The sequence below is a fragment of the Hoplias malabaricus genome, chromosome 5 (assembly GCF_029633855.1).
Source record: "Hoplias malabaricus isolate fHopMal1 chromosome 5, fHopMal1.hap1, whole genome shotgun sequence".
Taxonomy (NCBI): domain Eukaryota; kingdom Metazoa; phylum Chordata; class Actinopteri; order Characiformes; family Erythrinidae; genus Hoplias; species Hoplias malabaricus.
The window spans coordinates 9,201,874-9,219,742 of NC_089804.1; the positions used below are offsets into that span (position 1 = coordinate 9,201,874).

Sequence of the window (17,869 nt, forward strand, 5' to 3'; positions counted from 1 at the left end):
GAGGGACCACTGCTATTCATCTACAGAGAGCAGTGTGATTGAGCACCTGGAGAGACCAGTGTGACCTCCAAAGTGACATACCTGCATACTTTCCGCCTTTATTCCTTCTCACGAAGCAGACAATCAGAACAGCCAGTACGAGCAAAGCCACGACACACATCACCCATATGAACCAGCTTTCGGATGAGATGTTTCCACCCACACCTTCCATACCTGTAATAAAGAGCAGCATCTGTCAGCAGCCCTCTATCTCCAGGCTCTTGGAAACTATCAGGTAAATGGATAAATCAGTTTAACATCATGGCACTTTAAATGACAACAAATTTTCCATTGTTTTCCATAAAAAAAAAGAAAAAAAAATGTACAGGGCACATATTCATAATGTATGTCTTTAGCTCTGCTGTCAAACATAAAGGAAACAGAACGTTAGATGATGTAATGGATCATCATCCAGTACCTGTGGGAGTAATCCAAAACTAATCACACAACATCACAACCTGACCTCATTAATGTTTTGTGGCTGAGGTTCCAGTATCTAGTGTAAAGCCCTCTTAGAAAAGTGGAAAACAACCTACTTATAATTTTCATTTCAGAAGAAACATAGGGTGAGCAGAACTTTACTGTCTTTTGGTCATAGAGTGTCCGTGTATATGAAACACCTTTTTCCTTGACCTTTAAATTTAGATCTTTCTCCACACTCCCTTTATTCTTACATTACATTACGCACTACAGAGGCTGAAATACCCACATTCACTTCAATCACTCGCTGCACTTCAACTGCTGGATCATTCTTTGGTGCATTTCTTAGTAAAAAGGTAAGCTTTGACCCACCCACGTAACATGCTGCAGGCATCAGCTTCAGAAACAATGTATATCTAAAACAATGAAGTAGACAAGTGTTTGTAATTTGTTAAACATATCAGCCTTCAGTAATCTCTAGATGGTCATGAAAATAAATATAGATTTTGTCTGTGCTTCATGTTCATGTAAAAAAAAAAAAGCTAATCTTGCCTCACTTCCATCACTGCTCTACCAGGCGAACTCTCTGCCCTCTCACCTTTCCCTCTCGTCTGGAAAACCTCCTCAAAAAGACTAGAGTTATCAGGCCAGTGGGAAGCCAGCACTCGCACTGTGTACACAGTCTCTGGCTCCAGTCCCTCAATGATATGGAAAGTCTTAGAAGTGTTTAAAGCTTCAGAAATCCTCCAGATACCATCACCTACAGGATGCATGCAACCAGAAAGCATTAGCCCTCAACCCCAAACCACAAGACAGCACTTTTTTAGCAGGGTATGCTAATACATGCCTGTTGGAACAAAACATCATATCTCCAAAAATGATGAATTTACAGGAGAAGAAAAAAACTGTTACATTTTCCTGTGAATTAATGTAACAAAATAAATAAAATAAAGTTTTTAGTACCTAGGGTTAATTAATAATGGTCCAGTCATCATTCAGTTTTGACACAATGAAAAATGCATTTGGAACTTTTCAAACTTTGTCAAAAAAGAAAAAAACACCAAAACGGAGATACAAAGTTTTGTTCCAGAAATGACAACATGCAAATAATGTACACTTACACCTTGGGATCATAAGATGATTCCATTCAATATTAACGGAGTTAGAATGACGAAGAGAGCTATAGATGATACTGACAGAGAAATCTATACAACATAAGGACAGACATTCAAACAGCTTGTATATCAAAAGTGTTGCTTAAACTTACATTACATTACATTACGTAGATTACATTGTATAACTATCATTTATTAACCATTTTTGTTATGATATTTAGTTTACGATTGCTTGTCGTTAATGTTGAATAAAAAAAATCTAAATTTAAATAATCATCTAATTTATAATATTAGGATTCACATTGCCTTTAATGCTATATATTAAACAATATTATTATGACAAGTGATTACAAACTCTTGAATGTCAGTGTTTATGCACATATATGTTAGCTGTATCTAGGCCTGGGTTAATATTCTTTAGTAGCTTCACTATGGCTATGCATCACAACATTCTGTTAACTATGTTTTCATGCACTTAATAGCCAGTAGCTCTTATGATAGTCTAAGAAAATGGATGGAACAGAGACATTTCCATGAGCCGGACGAAAGAGTAGTTTTTGTAGTTCTCGTTACCTGTATGCATTTATAACCCAGATTATTTTGTCCATATATGTGTCATGTTTAAAAGTTTTTTCTTTGCTTCTACTGAAATGTCAAAATCTCATAAAATCTATAACATGAAGAAGATCTCCTCTTATCAAACGTGCAGCACTTTTGACTTTTGCAAGTCATTTTGTTTTGGTGTCATAATCATACGCATTGATACCGCAGACAAAGCCATATAATGTCTTTAATTATCTGTATTTCAATCAGTGAAGTGATCTAAGTGCTTAAATGTCCAATCATAACAGTCCTGCAATTATTGCCCTGGTCCAACTGCTATAGTCTCTGTAAGCTTTGTGTATCAAGACCTGGGCTAGACCATGGTGTGTATGTAAACATAGTTAATTTATGCCAGTGTTGTGACACATGGGTTCTAACTCTCAGGGGTGAGAAGTAACATGAGATATTTCAGACGTTCACATATAACTGCAACTTTGCCACTTCATCTGGATTGCATTTGTTGGCAAAATGATGTGTTACAGGTGAAGTCTTGCACACGTTAACAAGGACAGTGCTATAAATAAGCTCATTGGGGTGTAAAATGCATTGATCTGAGAGAAGTTTTTGAATTGCATGTATTCTTACAATGTTATGTAATTTAAAATGACTAACTAGAAAACAATATGCATCTTTCCTACTGTTAGAATCCAAGAAATCATTCTGCTTTTATCTGCATTCTCCTCCTGTAAGTATGGGTGGCACCAGAGACACTGCTGTCAATCAGACAACAGACCCATAGACATAGGTCACAATTTAAAACGTTTAAAAATTGTTTGCCCTAAAAGTAACAAATTGCTGAAAACCTGTTTTCACACTGAAACATCTAGTTAACGGATACTATTAACTAATTCATTCAGGCAGTCTTTTTATGCTTTCAAATATGGAAAAAAACAACTTAGAAACAAGAACAAAACATGCTGTTTAGACATTTAGTAGATAAATATTCAAATACAAAGGACTACAGGGAAGTTTATTTCATTAATTTATACATTGTCTGTTATTGCTTATTCAGTGCAGTGTTGCGGTGGCTGCGGAGACTACACTGAATCACTGGGCACAGGAACACACTCTGGACAGGGCATCTCACACTCACACCTATGGACACTTTAGAGTAGCCAATCCACCTACAAATGTGTGGAGTTTTTTTTTGGACTGTGGCAGAAAACCCACACAGACCCAGGAGAACACACCCAACTCCTCACACGAGAGGTGGGGTTCAAACCCACAACGCCAGGACCCTGGTAAGATGTTAATCTGCATACTGAAAAAGTTAATTTAATACTCAGCTTTGTACTATTCCATGACTCTGAATATTTGAGGAATCCCAACATCTCTAATTGTGTGCATTTAAAAGAAGGTGCTAAAAAATATAGTGAAAATATATGTAGTGAATATATTTTTTAAAAGCATTAAATTGTCAGATCAAAGTCAGAGATTTACACCCCTATAGCTTATTTTTGGAAATGTGACTTAAACATATTGCTCAGTTCTTCTAACTAACTTAACCACTGCTATTATAAGCCTGTTATTAGCTAAATAATAGAGGGGGGGGGGGTCCTTACGGTGGTCCATAATTGCGACATAGATTTCTGAATCTGACAGACTTCCTCTCGCTGTCCAGCTGATTTTGGCAAAGCTGTCACTAACAGCGGTGCTTATGTTGATCAGTGCTGAATTGAGAGAGAGAAAAAGAAAGAGATAGAGACCCAAAAAATAAAAATAGAGGGACAAGCACTACAAAATACATAGTTCAGGCAAGAGACCGAGAATAGCCCTGATTATAAAGGCACTAATGACTGAGAAGCTCTAACAGTGTAATGATAATGATTTTAAAAAGACATTCTGAAATCTACAGACAATGGAGGGGGGCTGTTCAGTAGGGCTGTAACGGTACATGTATTGGTACTGTTCTGTTGCGGTACGTGGGTCACGGTTTGGTGCATGTGATCAAAGAACTCTGATGAAGTTAATGCAGAACTGAAGTCTAAAAAAAAAACTACAATATTTAAACATAGGGACATTTGAACTTCATTTGTACAGTACTAAAAAAAGGAGTGTATATAACAAATAAAAAAAACAGATATGGTATTTGATATTATATATAGGTTTTTTTGGCTTTTCCAGTGCTATACCTTACATAACCGTGAGGTACATACCATGGTCTGTACTGAACAGTGACTTTTGTGTGCCGTTACACCCCTACTGTTCAGTATAATGTGAGTCACTATTCATCAGTTATATTTTTTTGGCTGATTGCAATTCCAATTCTAAATCCGATTCTGATTCTAACTCAGTATGGGGGAAGGCAGCAGACTGCTACTCTAAAATAACCATAGCAAAGATTCCAAACATGATTTAAATTGCTTCATTAAGAGCTGTTTGTACAAGCTCATCAGAAACAGTCTCACAGCTTCATGGCCAAACACTGCCTTAAATCATTATTAAGACAGGTGAACATTTCACAGTGAGGCTGAAGTTGAATTATTTAATTTTTATTTCCAATTAGAGGGTACCAGAGCATAACACTTGCACCATTTAAGGAGGAACAGAAAATTCTGCTTCTGATCTTCACATTACTTGGTTGATTGAGGTACTTGGATAGGTCGTATAAGGTCAGTGTTAAACTATTTACTGTGCTTCCCCATCTAGTTTTCTAGGTCTGAGAGAAATATTATAAAAAACGTGCCAAGCTAAGAGTCTTATCTGTCCATGGAGCAAAATGTGCTTCAAGTATATTGTGTAACAATTTATAGACCAAATTAAAAGAACTATTATGTATGTGGGCCATGTTAGCCATTTCCAACTGATGTCTGATCTTTCTATGTGTAAAAACAAATAACAGGTGAAACCTGATGAGGATTGTAATACCATGGTGGATACCTATGGTGGAAATGGAGAGAATGTCAGTGGTAGTGACAGTATGGGATGAAGTGAAAGAGAAGGGCTGCCCTGCAAGACAGAAAGAAAGGATTTTTCACACCACATGCAGATCACGGGAGGTTCGACTACAGTAGAGGAGGATTTGTCAGTCGCCTTATCATTGCCTCGTGAGCTGACATATTGTTGTCAGCCTCCAAAATGCAATATCCATGCATGTCATCCGGATTCAAGAAACTATGAGCTGTCGGTCTCCAATCATCACACACACATTGTTTTTGCTGTTGCTCGATCAGGCTTCGGCAGCACCTCTTTCAAAGAGCATGAGCCTTAAACAATGTCTTTCTCTCAGCAGCCAACCACATTAGCTGCTATTTTAGTGGGTGTGCTGTTGTTATTTGAAAGCCAACAAAGCGACATGCTGCCGTGCCAGAAATTGGCCTACCAGCTCCTCACTGTGGCTTTAAGTACACTGGAGCTTCTGCATGCTCTTTATAAGGAGCTCAGGGATATTGCCCCAGCAGTGATTGGATTCAGTTCAAGCAAAGACAATATCAGCTTAAATCAAACACTACTGGTCAATATGTTCTTTCTCACTGAATAAAACATAAATGCCAGATTCTGTTCTTTGAGTGAGTAATACAACAAAACATTCTACCACTTCCCATCACCACATTCATACCACTACTGCAACTCTACAAGGCTCTACAAAAACAAAGGTTTCTAAATTGTCATTGGCTGGCATGTACAGATTTGATACATCCACCTACAGAATAATTACAGACTTCTATTCAAAACTGCTTTATAACTCTGACAAATTGGAGTTAAAAAAAAAAGTAGCACAAAAAAATGCTTATTTTTTAAGAATGTGCTAATGCTAGTGCTACATTTTCTATATTACTATTTCACTACTACACCAGTACTTTAACCACAAACTACTGTTATTAATGTTGATTCTCATAGTGTATCATTCTCATACACTAACCACACTACATGTCCTTATTGTTGTGTAGACATCCCATCTAATCATTTAATTCAGCTACTTTAACCATCCAAATTAAGCATCTGATCATTAATGCTATTATGGCTGAATGCAATCAAACACTCACAGCAATGTTCCATCATCTAAAATAATCATTCCTGAAAGAGGAAAGGTTATTAGGGCAGCCATGTTAGAAATTCAAATTAAGAGCATTGATTTCAGAAGAACTGCTGAATGTCTAAGTGTCTGCACACTACTGGACATATAATGTAGATACACTTGTCCACTGTGTTCATTTCTGATTGAGGCTTTATTAGAAAGCTACTAACTGCTGATGCTGGTACATACTCATCTCAGGAGAGGTTCCCAGTGGTGTTGTAGAAAAATCAGCTTAGAAAAATGACAAACCATTGTTAAATAGTACTTAACAGGAAGGTGCTAAATATTAGTTAAACGTCCTACATTCTCATTATTGATTAAATATCTACTTTCCACATAAAAATAAAATGTTAAAGTCTAACAAAATGACTGAGCATGAGAGAAACTTGATAAGGGAGAGAGCTCATGTGCTTATTAGAATGCACCACACTCTTACAGTGAGGCATAAAAATAAGAGATCAATAAAATAATTGAAAAGCTTATTTAGGTTGCTCTGTTAAGAAATGGGTTCTAATAGCATCTAACTATTCAGCTACATTGAACAGCATATTACCCCACATACTGATACATACTCAACTCTGTCGATGAGACAAAAGATGCTGTAGACTCTTCGTGATATATATCTTCATAAAAACAATCACAGTGTAAAGACATTATCCTTATAACAGACTAATCTACAGAGAAATTAAATGTAAACTAGTTCATAAAGTATTTTAAAGTACAGCTTATGATGAAATATACATACCTGTTCATAAATTAAACTGGCTCTCTATTGTAACTATATCCCCAACATACAGTTCCAAATAATTTATACAGATACAATTCATGCAAAAGATTCTTTAGATACTAGCATATACATATAATCCTTCCAAAAATAAACCAAATAATCAAACAATGAAAAATTTGTGCAGGTATCATTAATATCACAAAATGTAAGGATGCAACTTGGATATATTGGGCATCATTTTTCAGGACAGAGACAGCCTTACGTAAATAAGGCACTGTCTGTAGTGCTGTATACTCACGGGCTAGATGCATAAGTTTTGTCTCTTCACTGATGGCTGTTCCACAGCCCACAACAGTGCACGCACTTAAGTAGAACTTGTACAGGTTGTCAGACTTCAGGTCATGTATAACCCACTGTGTTGTTTCTGGTCCAGTTATGTTCGCTGCATAAGTTTCAGCCACCTTCGTTGTTTCATTGACTGTAGTAAGACACACAGTTACAGTCCTATAGTTAAGATGAAGCCTACATTCATATTGTTACTTGCACTTAAGATTAAAATTCCACACTGGAATTTTATAGTAAATTACAAAAAAAAAAAGTTTTCTTAATTTAAAAAATATGCTAGGAATTCTGTGAGCTGACACCCATTGTTAACAGTTTAATATATGTTCCTATAAAAGGTAATAGAACTCTCTGATATCACTTTTTTTCAACTTCCACAACATTTACACTAAACAGCTGCAACCAAGTAATTGCAAATTGTACAAGATATTTTCAAAATGATGAGTATTAATCATATATAAATATAATGGCTTAAATAAACATACACTCCCAAAAACCAAAACTATTAAATCGTAACTTCTTCAATTGCAGCAGAACATATTATATCCATCTCAGCATTGTGTTGCTCTATTGTTCTGTTATGGAGTTCTGGGGCAATCACAAAGCAATATGCCAACAAATTAAATTAAATGCATATAAGTAACTATTATTAAGTAATAAGAATTAGTAATAATTATGTGTGAAATATGTTTTAAAGTGCTTTTTGAATAAAGGATTCCATTTTATGGTAACAGCTGCATAGTATTGAAAATTAAATTTTTCACTTTATTTAGCAAAAAACAACCAAAAAATTAAGTCGTTTGAAAATGGCAGGTGAGAAGAATTTATTAGTCACTGCATTCGTTATGAGTTCCATCTGATAAAAAGCACTGCAAAAGCATGTGTATTGAACTGTTTGGTTCTTGGTGTTAATATTGTATGCAATTGCCATTTTAACCTGGTCCATTTTAGTCAGGGATAAGAAATAACTATATACATTTTGTTATTCTTTTGTAAACCTAGTAGCAGTTGCTATGAACAAACTGAATTTGTATATAAAGTCAGGTCAAAACTCTGTCAATTACACCCAATGCAGGTTTGTTTGTTGATGGTTTTATTTTTGTGAAACCTGATGAATTGATTTGTGAGAGTTGACAGGTTTATCTGTATTCATATGGTGTAAGCAACAGTATCCAAGCATGGTGGCATTTGCCAGATTAATTTTATCACTATTTATTAATCACTGCTTATACAATAAACGGAACACTGCCAAAGACTGTGATGTAACTGAAATTGAATCGTGTTCACATACTTATCTGGTACTGCAGCCTATAGCCTGTGAGAACGCCATTGGCTTCAAGTGGTGGAGCCCACACCAGAGTGATGGCGTCACCCTGCAGGTTTGTAGCTTTCAGGACTGGAGGTCTCCCAGGAACTGCGCACAATTAACACACACTTAATCCTTGGCAAAGGTTCAGTCATCTTCAAAATAACACAACTAACACTTACTGGAACCACAGAATTAGAGAATAAATTACAACCTACTCCCTTCAAAAGTCTGTCCTTATTTATTTATACAGCACTGAGCCAGGCTAGTTTTACTTGTATTTTATTTGTAGACAATTTGTGAATATATATAAAATAAATAGAAGTTGTTGACATATTATATTTAGATGCTGAGGTAATTTTGATGCTGGTAAATGTTTTCTGTTTTTATATTTTTCTTATAAAGAATTCAACTTAAAAACTGTTTGAGAGGAAATTAATATCTGAATCTTGGTCCATGAAATGTTCCATATTTATTTTGGAGATGTGTAAAACATCTCCTGTCTTACTTTATAAACTCGTCTAGAGTGTTGATTCGAAAAGTGCAATTCACATTTCCAACAGAATATTTCAATGCTTCATGAGGTATGAGTGAGAAAAATATGCTGAGATAAGTGGAACATCTAAGGGTTAGCTGCCACTTGCTCTCAGTACCAGGGGAACTGCAAGTCACATAAATGTGAAATAGCTTTAAAAAAGTTTGCAGCCTTCTAAGAAAGGCCTGTTTGGAATGTAAATGATGCAGAACAGCGTGCTTGCCTCCCTGTGGTGTTGTGAAGGTGAGCGGACTGCTGCTGGGGCCGCTGCCCTTCCCGTTGAAGACGCTGACGGTGAGGCGGTATTCAGAGAATGGCTTCAGTCCAGGAACCATGGTGTGACTGCTGTTCCCCTGAACACTGAGAACCTGCTTCTCAGCAGGAACTTCCTTAGGGGTCAACAGACTCTGTGTTCTCCACCAAATCACCTGAGAGAAGGCGAGAAAAAGAATTGCGTGATAAGAGGGAGAGGAGTCAAATCAGTTGGAGAAAGGTTAGAGTAGAAGAAATATGACATGAGATGAATATACAATATATGCCCAAATATGTGTGGTCTCCAACATTTCTTCTGAAAAGAAGAGTACAAATAAGGAACAGTAGCAGCCTCTATTCCTCAAGAAAGGGCAAATGCAGTGAGAACTGGAGTGCTTTATACAGCTCCAGACATTAAGTATGGTGACCTTAAGCTTAGATGCAGCTGTTCCAATGCATCCAATTTTATTTCATGCTCTTCTATGGAGATTATATAAGCTGAGAGTGCACAACTGAACACCTACAGTACATGAATCTGTAAGTAGTTGAACTTGATTATCATAAGGAGTGTTTATATGTATTGAGATCAGTCAGCTTATTAACTGTAAAATAAAGTAAAAATAAAGAAAGTGATACTGGTATTAGAGAGCAGGTAGCATTGCCAGGGAACTGGAGATTGTGGGTTCAAGTCCTGTGACTGTGAGGAGTTTGATGTGCTCTCCCTGTGTGCTCCAGTTTCCTCCCATGGTCCAAAAAAAACTTGCTATTTAGGTAAATATTGTCACTAACCAATTTAAAACATGTATCTCCATTACTGTTGATCTTTAGTTTGCTACATCATCTGAATACAGCAGCTGTCCTTTACATTGTAGAAAAATTTCATAATGAATAGACCAATAGAAATGCTCCAAAATAACTTGGAATTAAATATATTTATATTCACTTCCATTGAAAGTTAATAAGGTTTTTTCCTTCTCCTGTAAAGTTACTATTTTGGGAGATACATGTTTTAATTGGACATCCATGATATGTAATTACATATAGAGGACCCTATAGATTATGTGTATGTATATATGTAATAATATAATTATCCAAGCAAACTGAACGGTACAATTCTTGGCTTAGTATCTGAGAAAGAATATGAAACAGAGTGTAAAGGCAGGGGGTGGAAAGAAAGATAAAGTGTAACGAGCTGAGAAAAAAGAGGAGGCGGTCCATTAATAGCTACAAACTGCTGGGTTGTGGCTAAATGACTTTGCCCTCCTGACCCCGCTAAAGAACCGCAGGGCCGTAACCCAGACAGTGTCGAGTGGTAGGAAGGACACTGGAGACCTGCGGGTCAGGCACTCACATTGTAGCCGCCAAGATGACCCCTCAGCTGAGCCTGAGGGACGAGTGACCAGCTGACCCTGAGCAGCGTAGAGTTCAACACCTCCACTGACACGTTCCCAGGAGCTGCCAGCGGAACTGGAAAGCACACAACACACAGGTCTGAGTTAAACACATTCAACAAACACTCAAACTCTCTGAGGGGGATATGGGTCAGTGTTGAACACAAACACAGATACACATATTTACATGTTAAAAAAAAAGACAACAGAAAGAGAAAGGTCAGTGTGTGTGTGTGTGTGTGTTTGTCTGAAGGGGGTGGGATTTGGGAACGAGGGGTGGACTTCTGCTACAGTAATAACCCTAATCCTCACACGACATAGATTTAATCTACATGACACTTGCTACATGGGTCACCTACAGGTCAGAAAGGATGGACACTCTAGGACAAATAACCACCACAGTTTTATATTTCATAAGAACACAGCACACTCTGAAGCTCAGAGGACATCAGTCCAATGTTCTCCAACAAACCCTAGTACTTCTTAACCAGTGTTTAATCCCTTGAATTTGCTGCGAGAGAGGTTGAAGGTGAGCATTGTTTAATGTTTCACAACCATGACATTGTTAGCTACTGGAAACGTATACTGGGTTATAAAAACATACAACATATGGCCAAGTTTTTCTTCTAAAATGAAGGGTTTTATTAATACTTGAGCTCCAACTTATGTAGGAAGGCTTTATAATAGATACTGCAATGTTGCCATGAGGACTTGATAGCACTCAAGCACCAGAACATTAATGACGTCAGGTAATGATTTTGGAGGTTCCTAGAACACAAACATTCCAACTCAAAACTCCATCACGGTAATCTTGAGTGCAGTTCCCCTGCCCCACAGCCCAAAGTCTGGGGTTTTTATTACTTAGATTTCTACAAATACTTTCCAGTAGTAGGTAAATGCAATGTATTTTAGGATGTATTGTCATGTAAGATTATGGTGAAACATTATAAAACATTACAGAGCAGACAAACAAAATGAGATTGACACACTGCACAGTGGGTGGCCAATTTAGTAGGTTACCTCTAAGAAATTCCATGAAAGTGAACACAGGTGCAGCTTCAGAATTAATATATATCCACTGCACTATAACCTCCTGTTTGTATCACTTTATCAAAGCCAACTGTTGTCAAGATAGATGAAAAACTTTTCTTGCCATCACCGATTACTATCTGATTCAAATTGTGACTCAATAGTATGAATTACTAAATGCACTAAAAGTACTATCTTGAATATTTACATCAGAAATATCGCAAAAAGTGATTTGCTATAAAGAGCATTTTTTTTCACTGTTTTCAAACACATCAATACACTTTATTTTATTTTTTTGCATTATATCAAATGTGCTCTTTATATTACTAATTGGTAGTTTCTGTCTTGATATCTGCCTTTGATTCTAAAAGAAGCATCCAACATCAGTACTCTTTAAGGGGGACATATAGAGCTGCATAATTTGTGTTTTTAGATCCTAAAGAAGATACTACAGATACATGAATAATTAAGTCTATATAATACAGGGACTGTTAAAAACATATAGAACTGAATCTTTATCAATATATATCCTTATATGAGTCCTACATTTTAAAGCAATTATACACTATATAGCCATGCATTTTGGTGGACAATAGTAAATCCAAGAGTTCTTCCGAAATAAAGGGGGTTAATAAGGACTTTGTCCATTTTTGCTTTAAAAAAGCTTCACACTAGATGTTAAAACACCATGGAAACAGCATCCAAACTCAATCCAAACGTACTGGATGGACCTTAATCACTTCAGAAGATGCAGTTCCACTGCTCCATGGCCCAAATTTGAGAGGCTCTATACGACACTAGTTTTTACTTTGCATTGTGTAACCAACATTACGCTTATGTGCAGCTCCTACTGAGTCCCAACCCATGTGTTTATCTAGTCATGCCCTACAGCTGTGAGCATTTCCAGGTCATGTGACTAAGCTCACATGTGTTTGCTGTTATCTATAGTTTTAAAGCCCTGTGCCTTGTCAGTCATTTACGTACTAGATCTGTGTGTGTACGCTCATGTCTGCTGTAGTGCTTTCCTTCTTGTCCAATTTACAGAGTAATAAATCTCCAAGTTTGAACATGCATTTTGAAAAGATTAAACAACCTGCATGTGCACAGATGATCACCCATACTGTGAATTATTGCACCTTTAATTACCCAAATTACCATGTGTAATAAAAGTTTTATATTTCAAAACATAAAAAGGTCAAATTGTGGCTAACACCTCACCATACATGTGGACAGAGATGGAGCTGTTATTCCAGTAATTATATCACCATGACAACATTTACAATGGCATGCACCATTATTTGTGCTGTGTTCAACAGAAGGATGCTATACTTAATGTTAACAGATCATAAGGCCTGTCTCTCACACACACTATGGCTTGCTCAATTTGGTTGCCCATCATAACAGTTAAAAACATTCACAGAAGCTCTGTGCCCAAGAGATATGCTTAAAAATGTTTAAGAATCTGGAGAATGGGTTTGAGCAAAGTACAGTGAAATAAACTATGAAATTAATAACAAATAGATTTAATAACACTGCTTCTACAACTTTTGGCCAGTATAACACCAAATATTTGTTGCAGCTTTGTGCTATAGACATTTTGTGAAATGATTGCAAGTCAGCAAACGTAATCACTGCTGATAATTCCAGTTTAAGACTGATATCATAAATTTTATTTATTGGTAAATACTATAGCAGGGCAGCATGGTGGTGCAGCTGGTATTGTCACTGTCACACAGCCCCAGCAATCTTTGGAGTCCTGCTTTGGGTGACTGTCTGTGAGGAGTTTGGTGTGTTCTCGGCGTGGGTTTCCTCCGGGTGCTCCAGTTTCCTCCCACAGTCCAAAAACACACGTTCGTAGGTGGATCGGCGGCTAAAAAGTGTACATAGGTGTGAGTGTGTGAGTGTGTGTTGCCCTGTGAAGGACTGGTGCCCCCTCCAGGGTGTGATCCCACCTTGCATCCAGTGATTCTGGGTAGACTCTGGACCCACTGTGACACTGAACTGGGCAAGCGCTTACAGACAATGAATGAATGAATGAATAATATAGCAACCGCAGATATATGGGTACCCATTGTTGGCAGTTTGCCTTTTTGCTGTTCCAGAATAAGAAATGAAAAAGCAAATGAAACAATATAAAGGAAGGAGAACATTCTTGGACCTCTTTCAATTACAGATATTTGATTGGTGGTTACAGATATGAACCACCAATCAAAAGTTTGTTTTTGCTGGTGAATGTTGGACTGACATGCTCTGGGCTTGACAGATACATAAAAATCACCCAACCTGTTGCATTATCCCCAAGACAATGCCATAAGGCGACTGAAGATACATATATGAGATAAAAACACAAATTACACACAAAGCAAAATAAGACAATCACTGACCAGGAGGAAAATGATAAGATATAATCATATGAAGATGAATAAACATTATGATGAATTCATAGCAGTGCCTGGTCTTAGATTAAGCATCTATCCCCTCGCCACAAATGTTCATGCATTTTTGCCAAAATGTCTGCACCAGCTGTCATCTATATTTTTACCAAGCCTCAAAGACAACATTAACATTGTGTGTAAAAGGGCACACACAATTGCTTTAACCACTGATATTAGACTGAAAACAATATTGAATGTTAATATTGAATGTTAATGTATTTATAACAATAAAATATTGTCACTGTCCAATGAAGAATAGGTATCTCCAAAAGAGCAACTTTACAGAAGATGGAAAACTCTCAGTAACTTCCAATGAAAGTCAATGTAAAATGATAATATAACAAGTTATACTGGACCATTCCTATTGGTCCATTCGTCATGAAATTTTCACACAATATGAAGTGAGTTCAAACAATGTAGTAAACAAAAAACCACAAAAATGGAGATGTATGTTTTTTATTGGACAGCAACAATATTTAATAATCAAGTATTTCTGTTTTATTTTATCAGCAATGTTGGGAGATCAATAATTATGCCCAGACAATAATATTATTTTAAACATGCAAATCAGATGTACTATGTGGCCAAAAGTTTGGTACCTATCTTGCAATGAGTAATTTTGAATTATTTAGCATTTGTATCTTCTCCATTGAAAAAACCTTGTAAGTAGAACTGGACACTATGGGACACTTCACCGTGGGGTCACCATGCCCAGTTCTGAGAGTCCAACCTATAGGTATAAATCCCCCCAGCACTGTGGACATTGGACCTCCACTCTGTGTAGTGAATAAAGTTCGTTCAATACGTCTGGGAGAAGTTGTGGGCGGATGGTGTTTGTGACCCAGAACTAGTGATCCAACATGAGTACCTGACCTTACCGATGCTCACACAATGTTCCAGTAACAAGTGTAAAGCCTTCACCAAAGAGTTGAGGCTGTTACTGCAGGAAATTGAGACAAATCCTGACTTCTAAATACACTCTTGGCAAGTCTTGGTAACTCTATGTCGACCAACTTTTGGACACATAGTGTACAAATTTAAAGTAAAAACTTCTGCAAAGCGAAGGGAATACAGCAGTGCTTTACTCACAGTCTTCTCCAGAATATCCAGTCACTACTCGGGGTTCCGGAGCCCAACCCTGGTGGTTTTTGGCCTGGATTTTGATCTCATAAGGAACAAATGTGGGGGTGCCTTTCACAGAAAATGAGTGTCTCTTCATCATCTGCTCTGTCCAGTCATCCTCCACCCCCAGCTGCCTGTAGCTCAGCTTATACTCCAGGTCAGGCCCATTGTGTTCCACTGGTAACAAAGGCTGAGACACAAAGGAGCAGACTGATTAGACCTACTCATAAAGAGTGCATTATTATTATGATATCAAAGCAAAACTGTGACAAAATAGAATTATATATTTAATTTATATATATATAACAATAATATATAAAAGATATCTAGGCCCTACATCTAAAAAATGACACCTGAAATTCAATTGCTTTTCTGTAAACATTTCAGGTCAAGTCAGTGGACACAATCTGGACATGTTTCTGGACAGATACGTGACACCAACATGGGCTAAACTCTGTAACTGTAGATCTGCAAAGTGCTTTCAAACTGGTTGATAGAATGACCAGATTTATATATTTTCTTGTTGATTTTTTTTTTTAAATTACCTCCCAAGTTATGTCCATCTGATGAGGCGAACGTCCCTCAATCTTTATATTTTCAGGATTCCTATCAGGGGCTGTTTAAAGAAAAAATTTCAGTAAATAACATCAGCACAATTTTTCATCCCATCTATGGGAATTGTATATATATACAATATATCAAAATGATACTCTCAGAAACTATGAATTAGTTTTGTAATTATTAATCCAGTGATTACTATCTAAAACAATACATCCACTTATTGAGTTTAATGGTGCATAGAACCTTTGGGATTGTTTTGTGGGAAAATGAATTTCTATTTTACGAACCATAGTTTATGTTTTATGCTAATGGAAACTTAGAAAATTATCAATAGAACCATACAAAAAAACTGGCTACTTAGCAGCACCTGTGTGAGTGATTTATTTATTTTAAATGATGTTGATAACAGCATGATCATAAACATGAAAAACGGAAAAAAATGGTTTGGCAATATATAACCACATGCTTTGCTCAATTTAAGTTTATCTAAAGAACTTATAGAGCAGCAGCAGCTTCAGGAAAGTTGAAAGGATATCAAGGACAAGCCAAGCAAGGTCATTTGTCAGAGACACATGACATGAACATCCAGAGGGAAAGGGTAGTGTGCTTCCTACCAGCAGGAGGCGTTTTATATCTCTCCGAGGGTTTGCTGGGACGTCCTGTGCCGATGGCATTGACAGCAGTGACTCTGAAGTGGTAGTTAATGTGGCCATATAAAGAGAGCGGTGCGGAGGTCTGGTGGCCAGAAACTCGTAAAAGGGGCCTCCAGTTGCCCGGCTCCCAGTGGTTCTCCTCGTACTCGATGATGTATTCTGCTCATGAATAGAAAATGCTAGAAGTTATTCAGTATGCAGAAGACACACTCTATATATACTGTAAGCTAGTCCCAGTGGGAAAGGGCTGGAGTGCTTTCGAGCAGTGAATGTGCATCGAAATATAAAGAACTGTAACAAGAATGTGAGCACTAGGAGGAGGGTTATGCAGACTGTAGTGGCTTGGAACTAAATTAGTGTAAGAATGAACACTATTGTTACCTGTTACAGGGCTGTTGTTGTCCTTGCCAGGAACCCATTGAAGTATAACACTACGATCTCGAATATCAGAGAGGGTCAACGCCATTGGAGCATCAGGGGTATCTAAGGAACATTGTACATTACAGGTATAATAGAAGGGGCTAAGGGGCTTAATACCACTATAGCTGATGCTTAGAAAATGGCATGGTGATCTTAGACTTATGTGCTAGTGTGTCCCATTTTCACAGGCAATGGTCCGCTAAGGAGATTTAACAAGTTGTATGTGCACAGATGAACATCTGAGTCAGCTAGGGGAAATCACTTATTAATAATCCACAAATGTTTGAAGATACAACACACAAATATGTTTTCATACATAATTTTTTAAGATGCCAACATGATTTCTGCAGTCCAAACAATTCTTTCTACAAATGATCTGTGTGAATATGCAGCCACAATTAATACATATTACATGGTGTTCCTACCCAGCACTGTTACACGTGCACTAGCAGTGTCTTCATCCAGAGATGTTCTTGCAATGCAGGTATACACTCCTTTGTCATTTTGACTTACATTGAAGATCTTCAAAGACCCCATATCAAAATAATATCTGTAATTCAACAAAAAAAACATTACTGTGTATTTTATATATACTGTGTAACTCCAAAGAATAAATCATGATATTATCAGCAACAATACATGTTCCCTCTCTCAAGACAACATTCGTCTTCTAATAAAAAAAGCACAACAATGCAATTTAATTGAGTAGCTTGATCAAAAGCTTTCTAGGATCAAAGCTTGAAGCTTGTGGAATGCATATAAAAATATATTTGATCTCATATCAATTCCACAGTGACTTTGGCTAAGATATTTGGCATTTGTATCAACTAACACATTACTCATACTTGGAGTCTGTCACATATATAGAGTTATATACAGCAGGCCTAACATTCACAGCTAT

General features: G+C 37.0%; 1 protein-coding gene across 2 annotated transcripts in view; it reads right to left on the reverse strand.

Annotated features, from left to right (window-relative positions):
• The window catches only part of chl1a (cell adhesion molecule L1-like a), a 58,144-nt gene that overhangs the window by 11,959 nt on the left and 28,316 nt on the right, over nt 1-17,869 (reverse strand). Inside the window, exons 15-26 of one of the 2 annotated variants that reach the window (XM_066671894.1) lie at nt 17,394-17,518; nt 16,930-17,031; nt 16,510-16,707; nt 15,880-15,950; nt 15,302-15,524; nt 10,709-10,824; nt 9,329-9,533; nt 8,556-8,678; nt 7,221-7,400; nt 3,740-3,847; nt 1,058-1,219; nt 82-213 (exon numbers count right to left, since the gene is read on the reverse strand). In XM_066671894.1, the coding sequence (XP_066527991.1) occupies nt 82-213; nt 1,058-1,219; nt 3,740-3,847; nt 7,221-7,400; nt 8,556-8,678; nt 9,329-9,533; nt 10,709-10,824; nt 15,302-15,524; nt 15,880-15,950; nt 16,510-16,707; nt 16,930-17,031; nt 17,394-17,518 (1,745 nt within the window). The remainder of the gene's footprint in view (nt 1-81; nt 214-1,057; nt 1,220-3,739; nt 3,848-7,220; nt 7,401-8,555; nt 8,679-9,328; nt 9,534-10,708; nt 10,825-15,301; nt 15,525-15,879; nt 15,951-16,509; nt 16,708-16,929; nt 17,032-17,393; nt 17,519-17,869) is intronic. The other variant, XM_066671895.1, reaches the window with a different exon arrangement.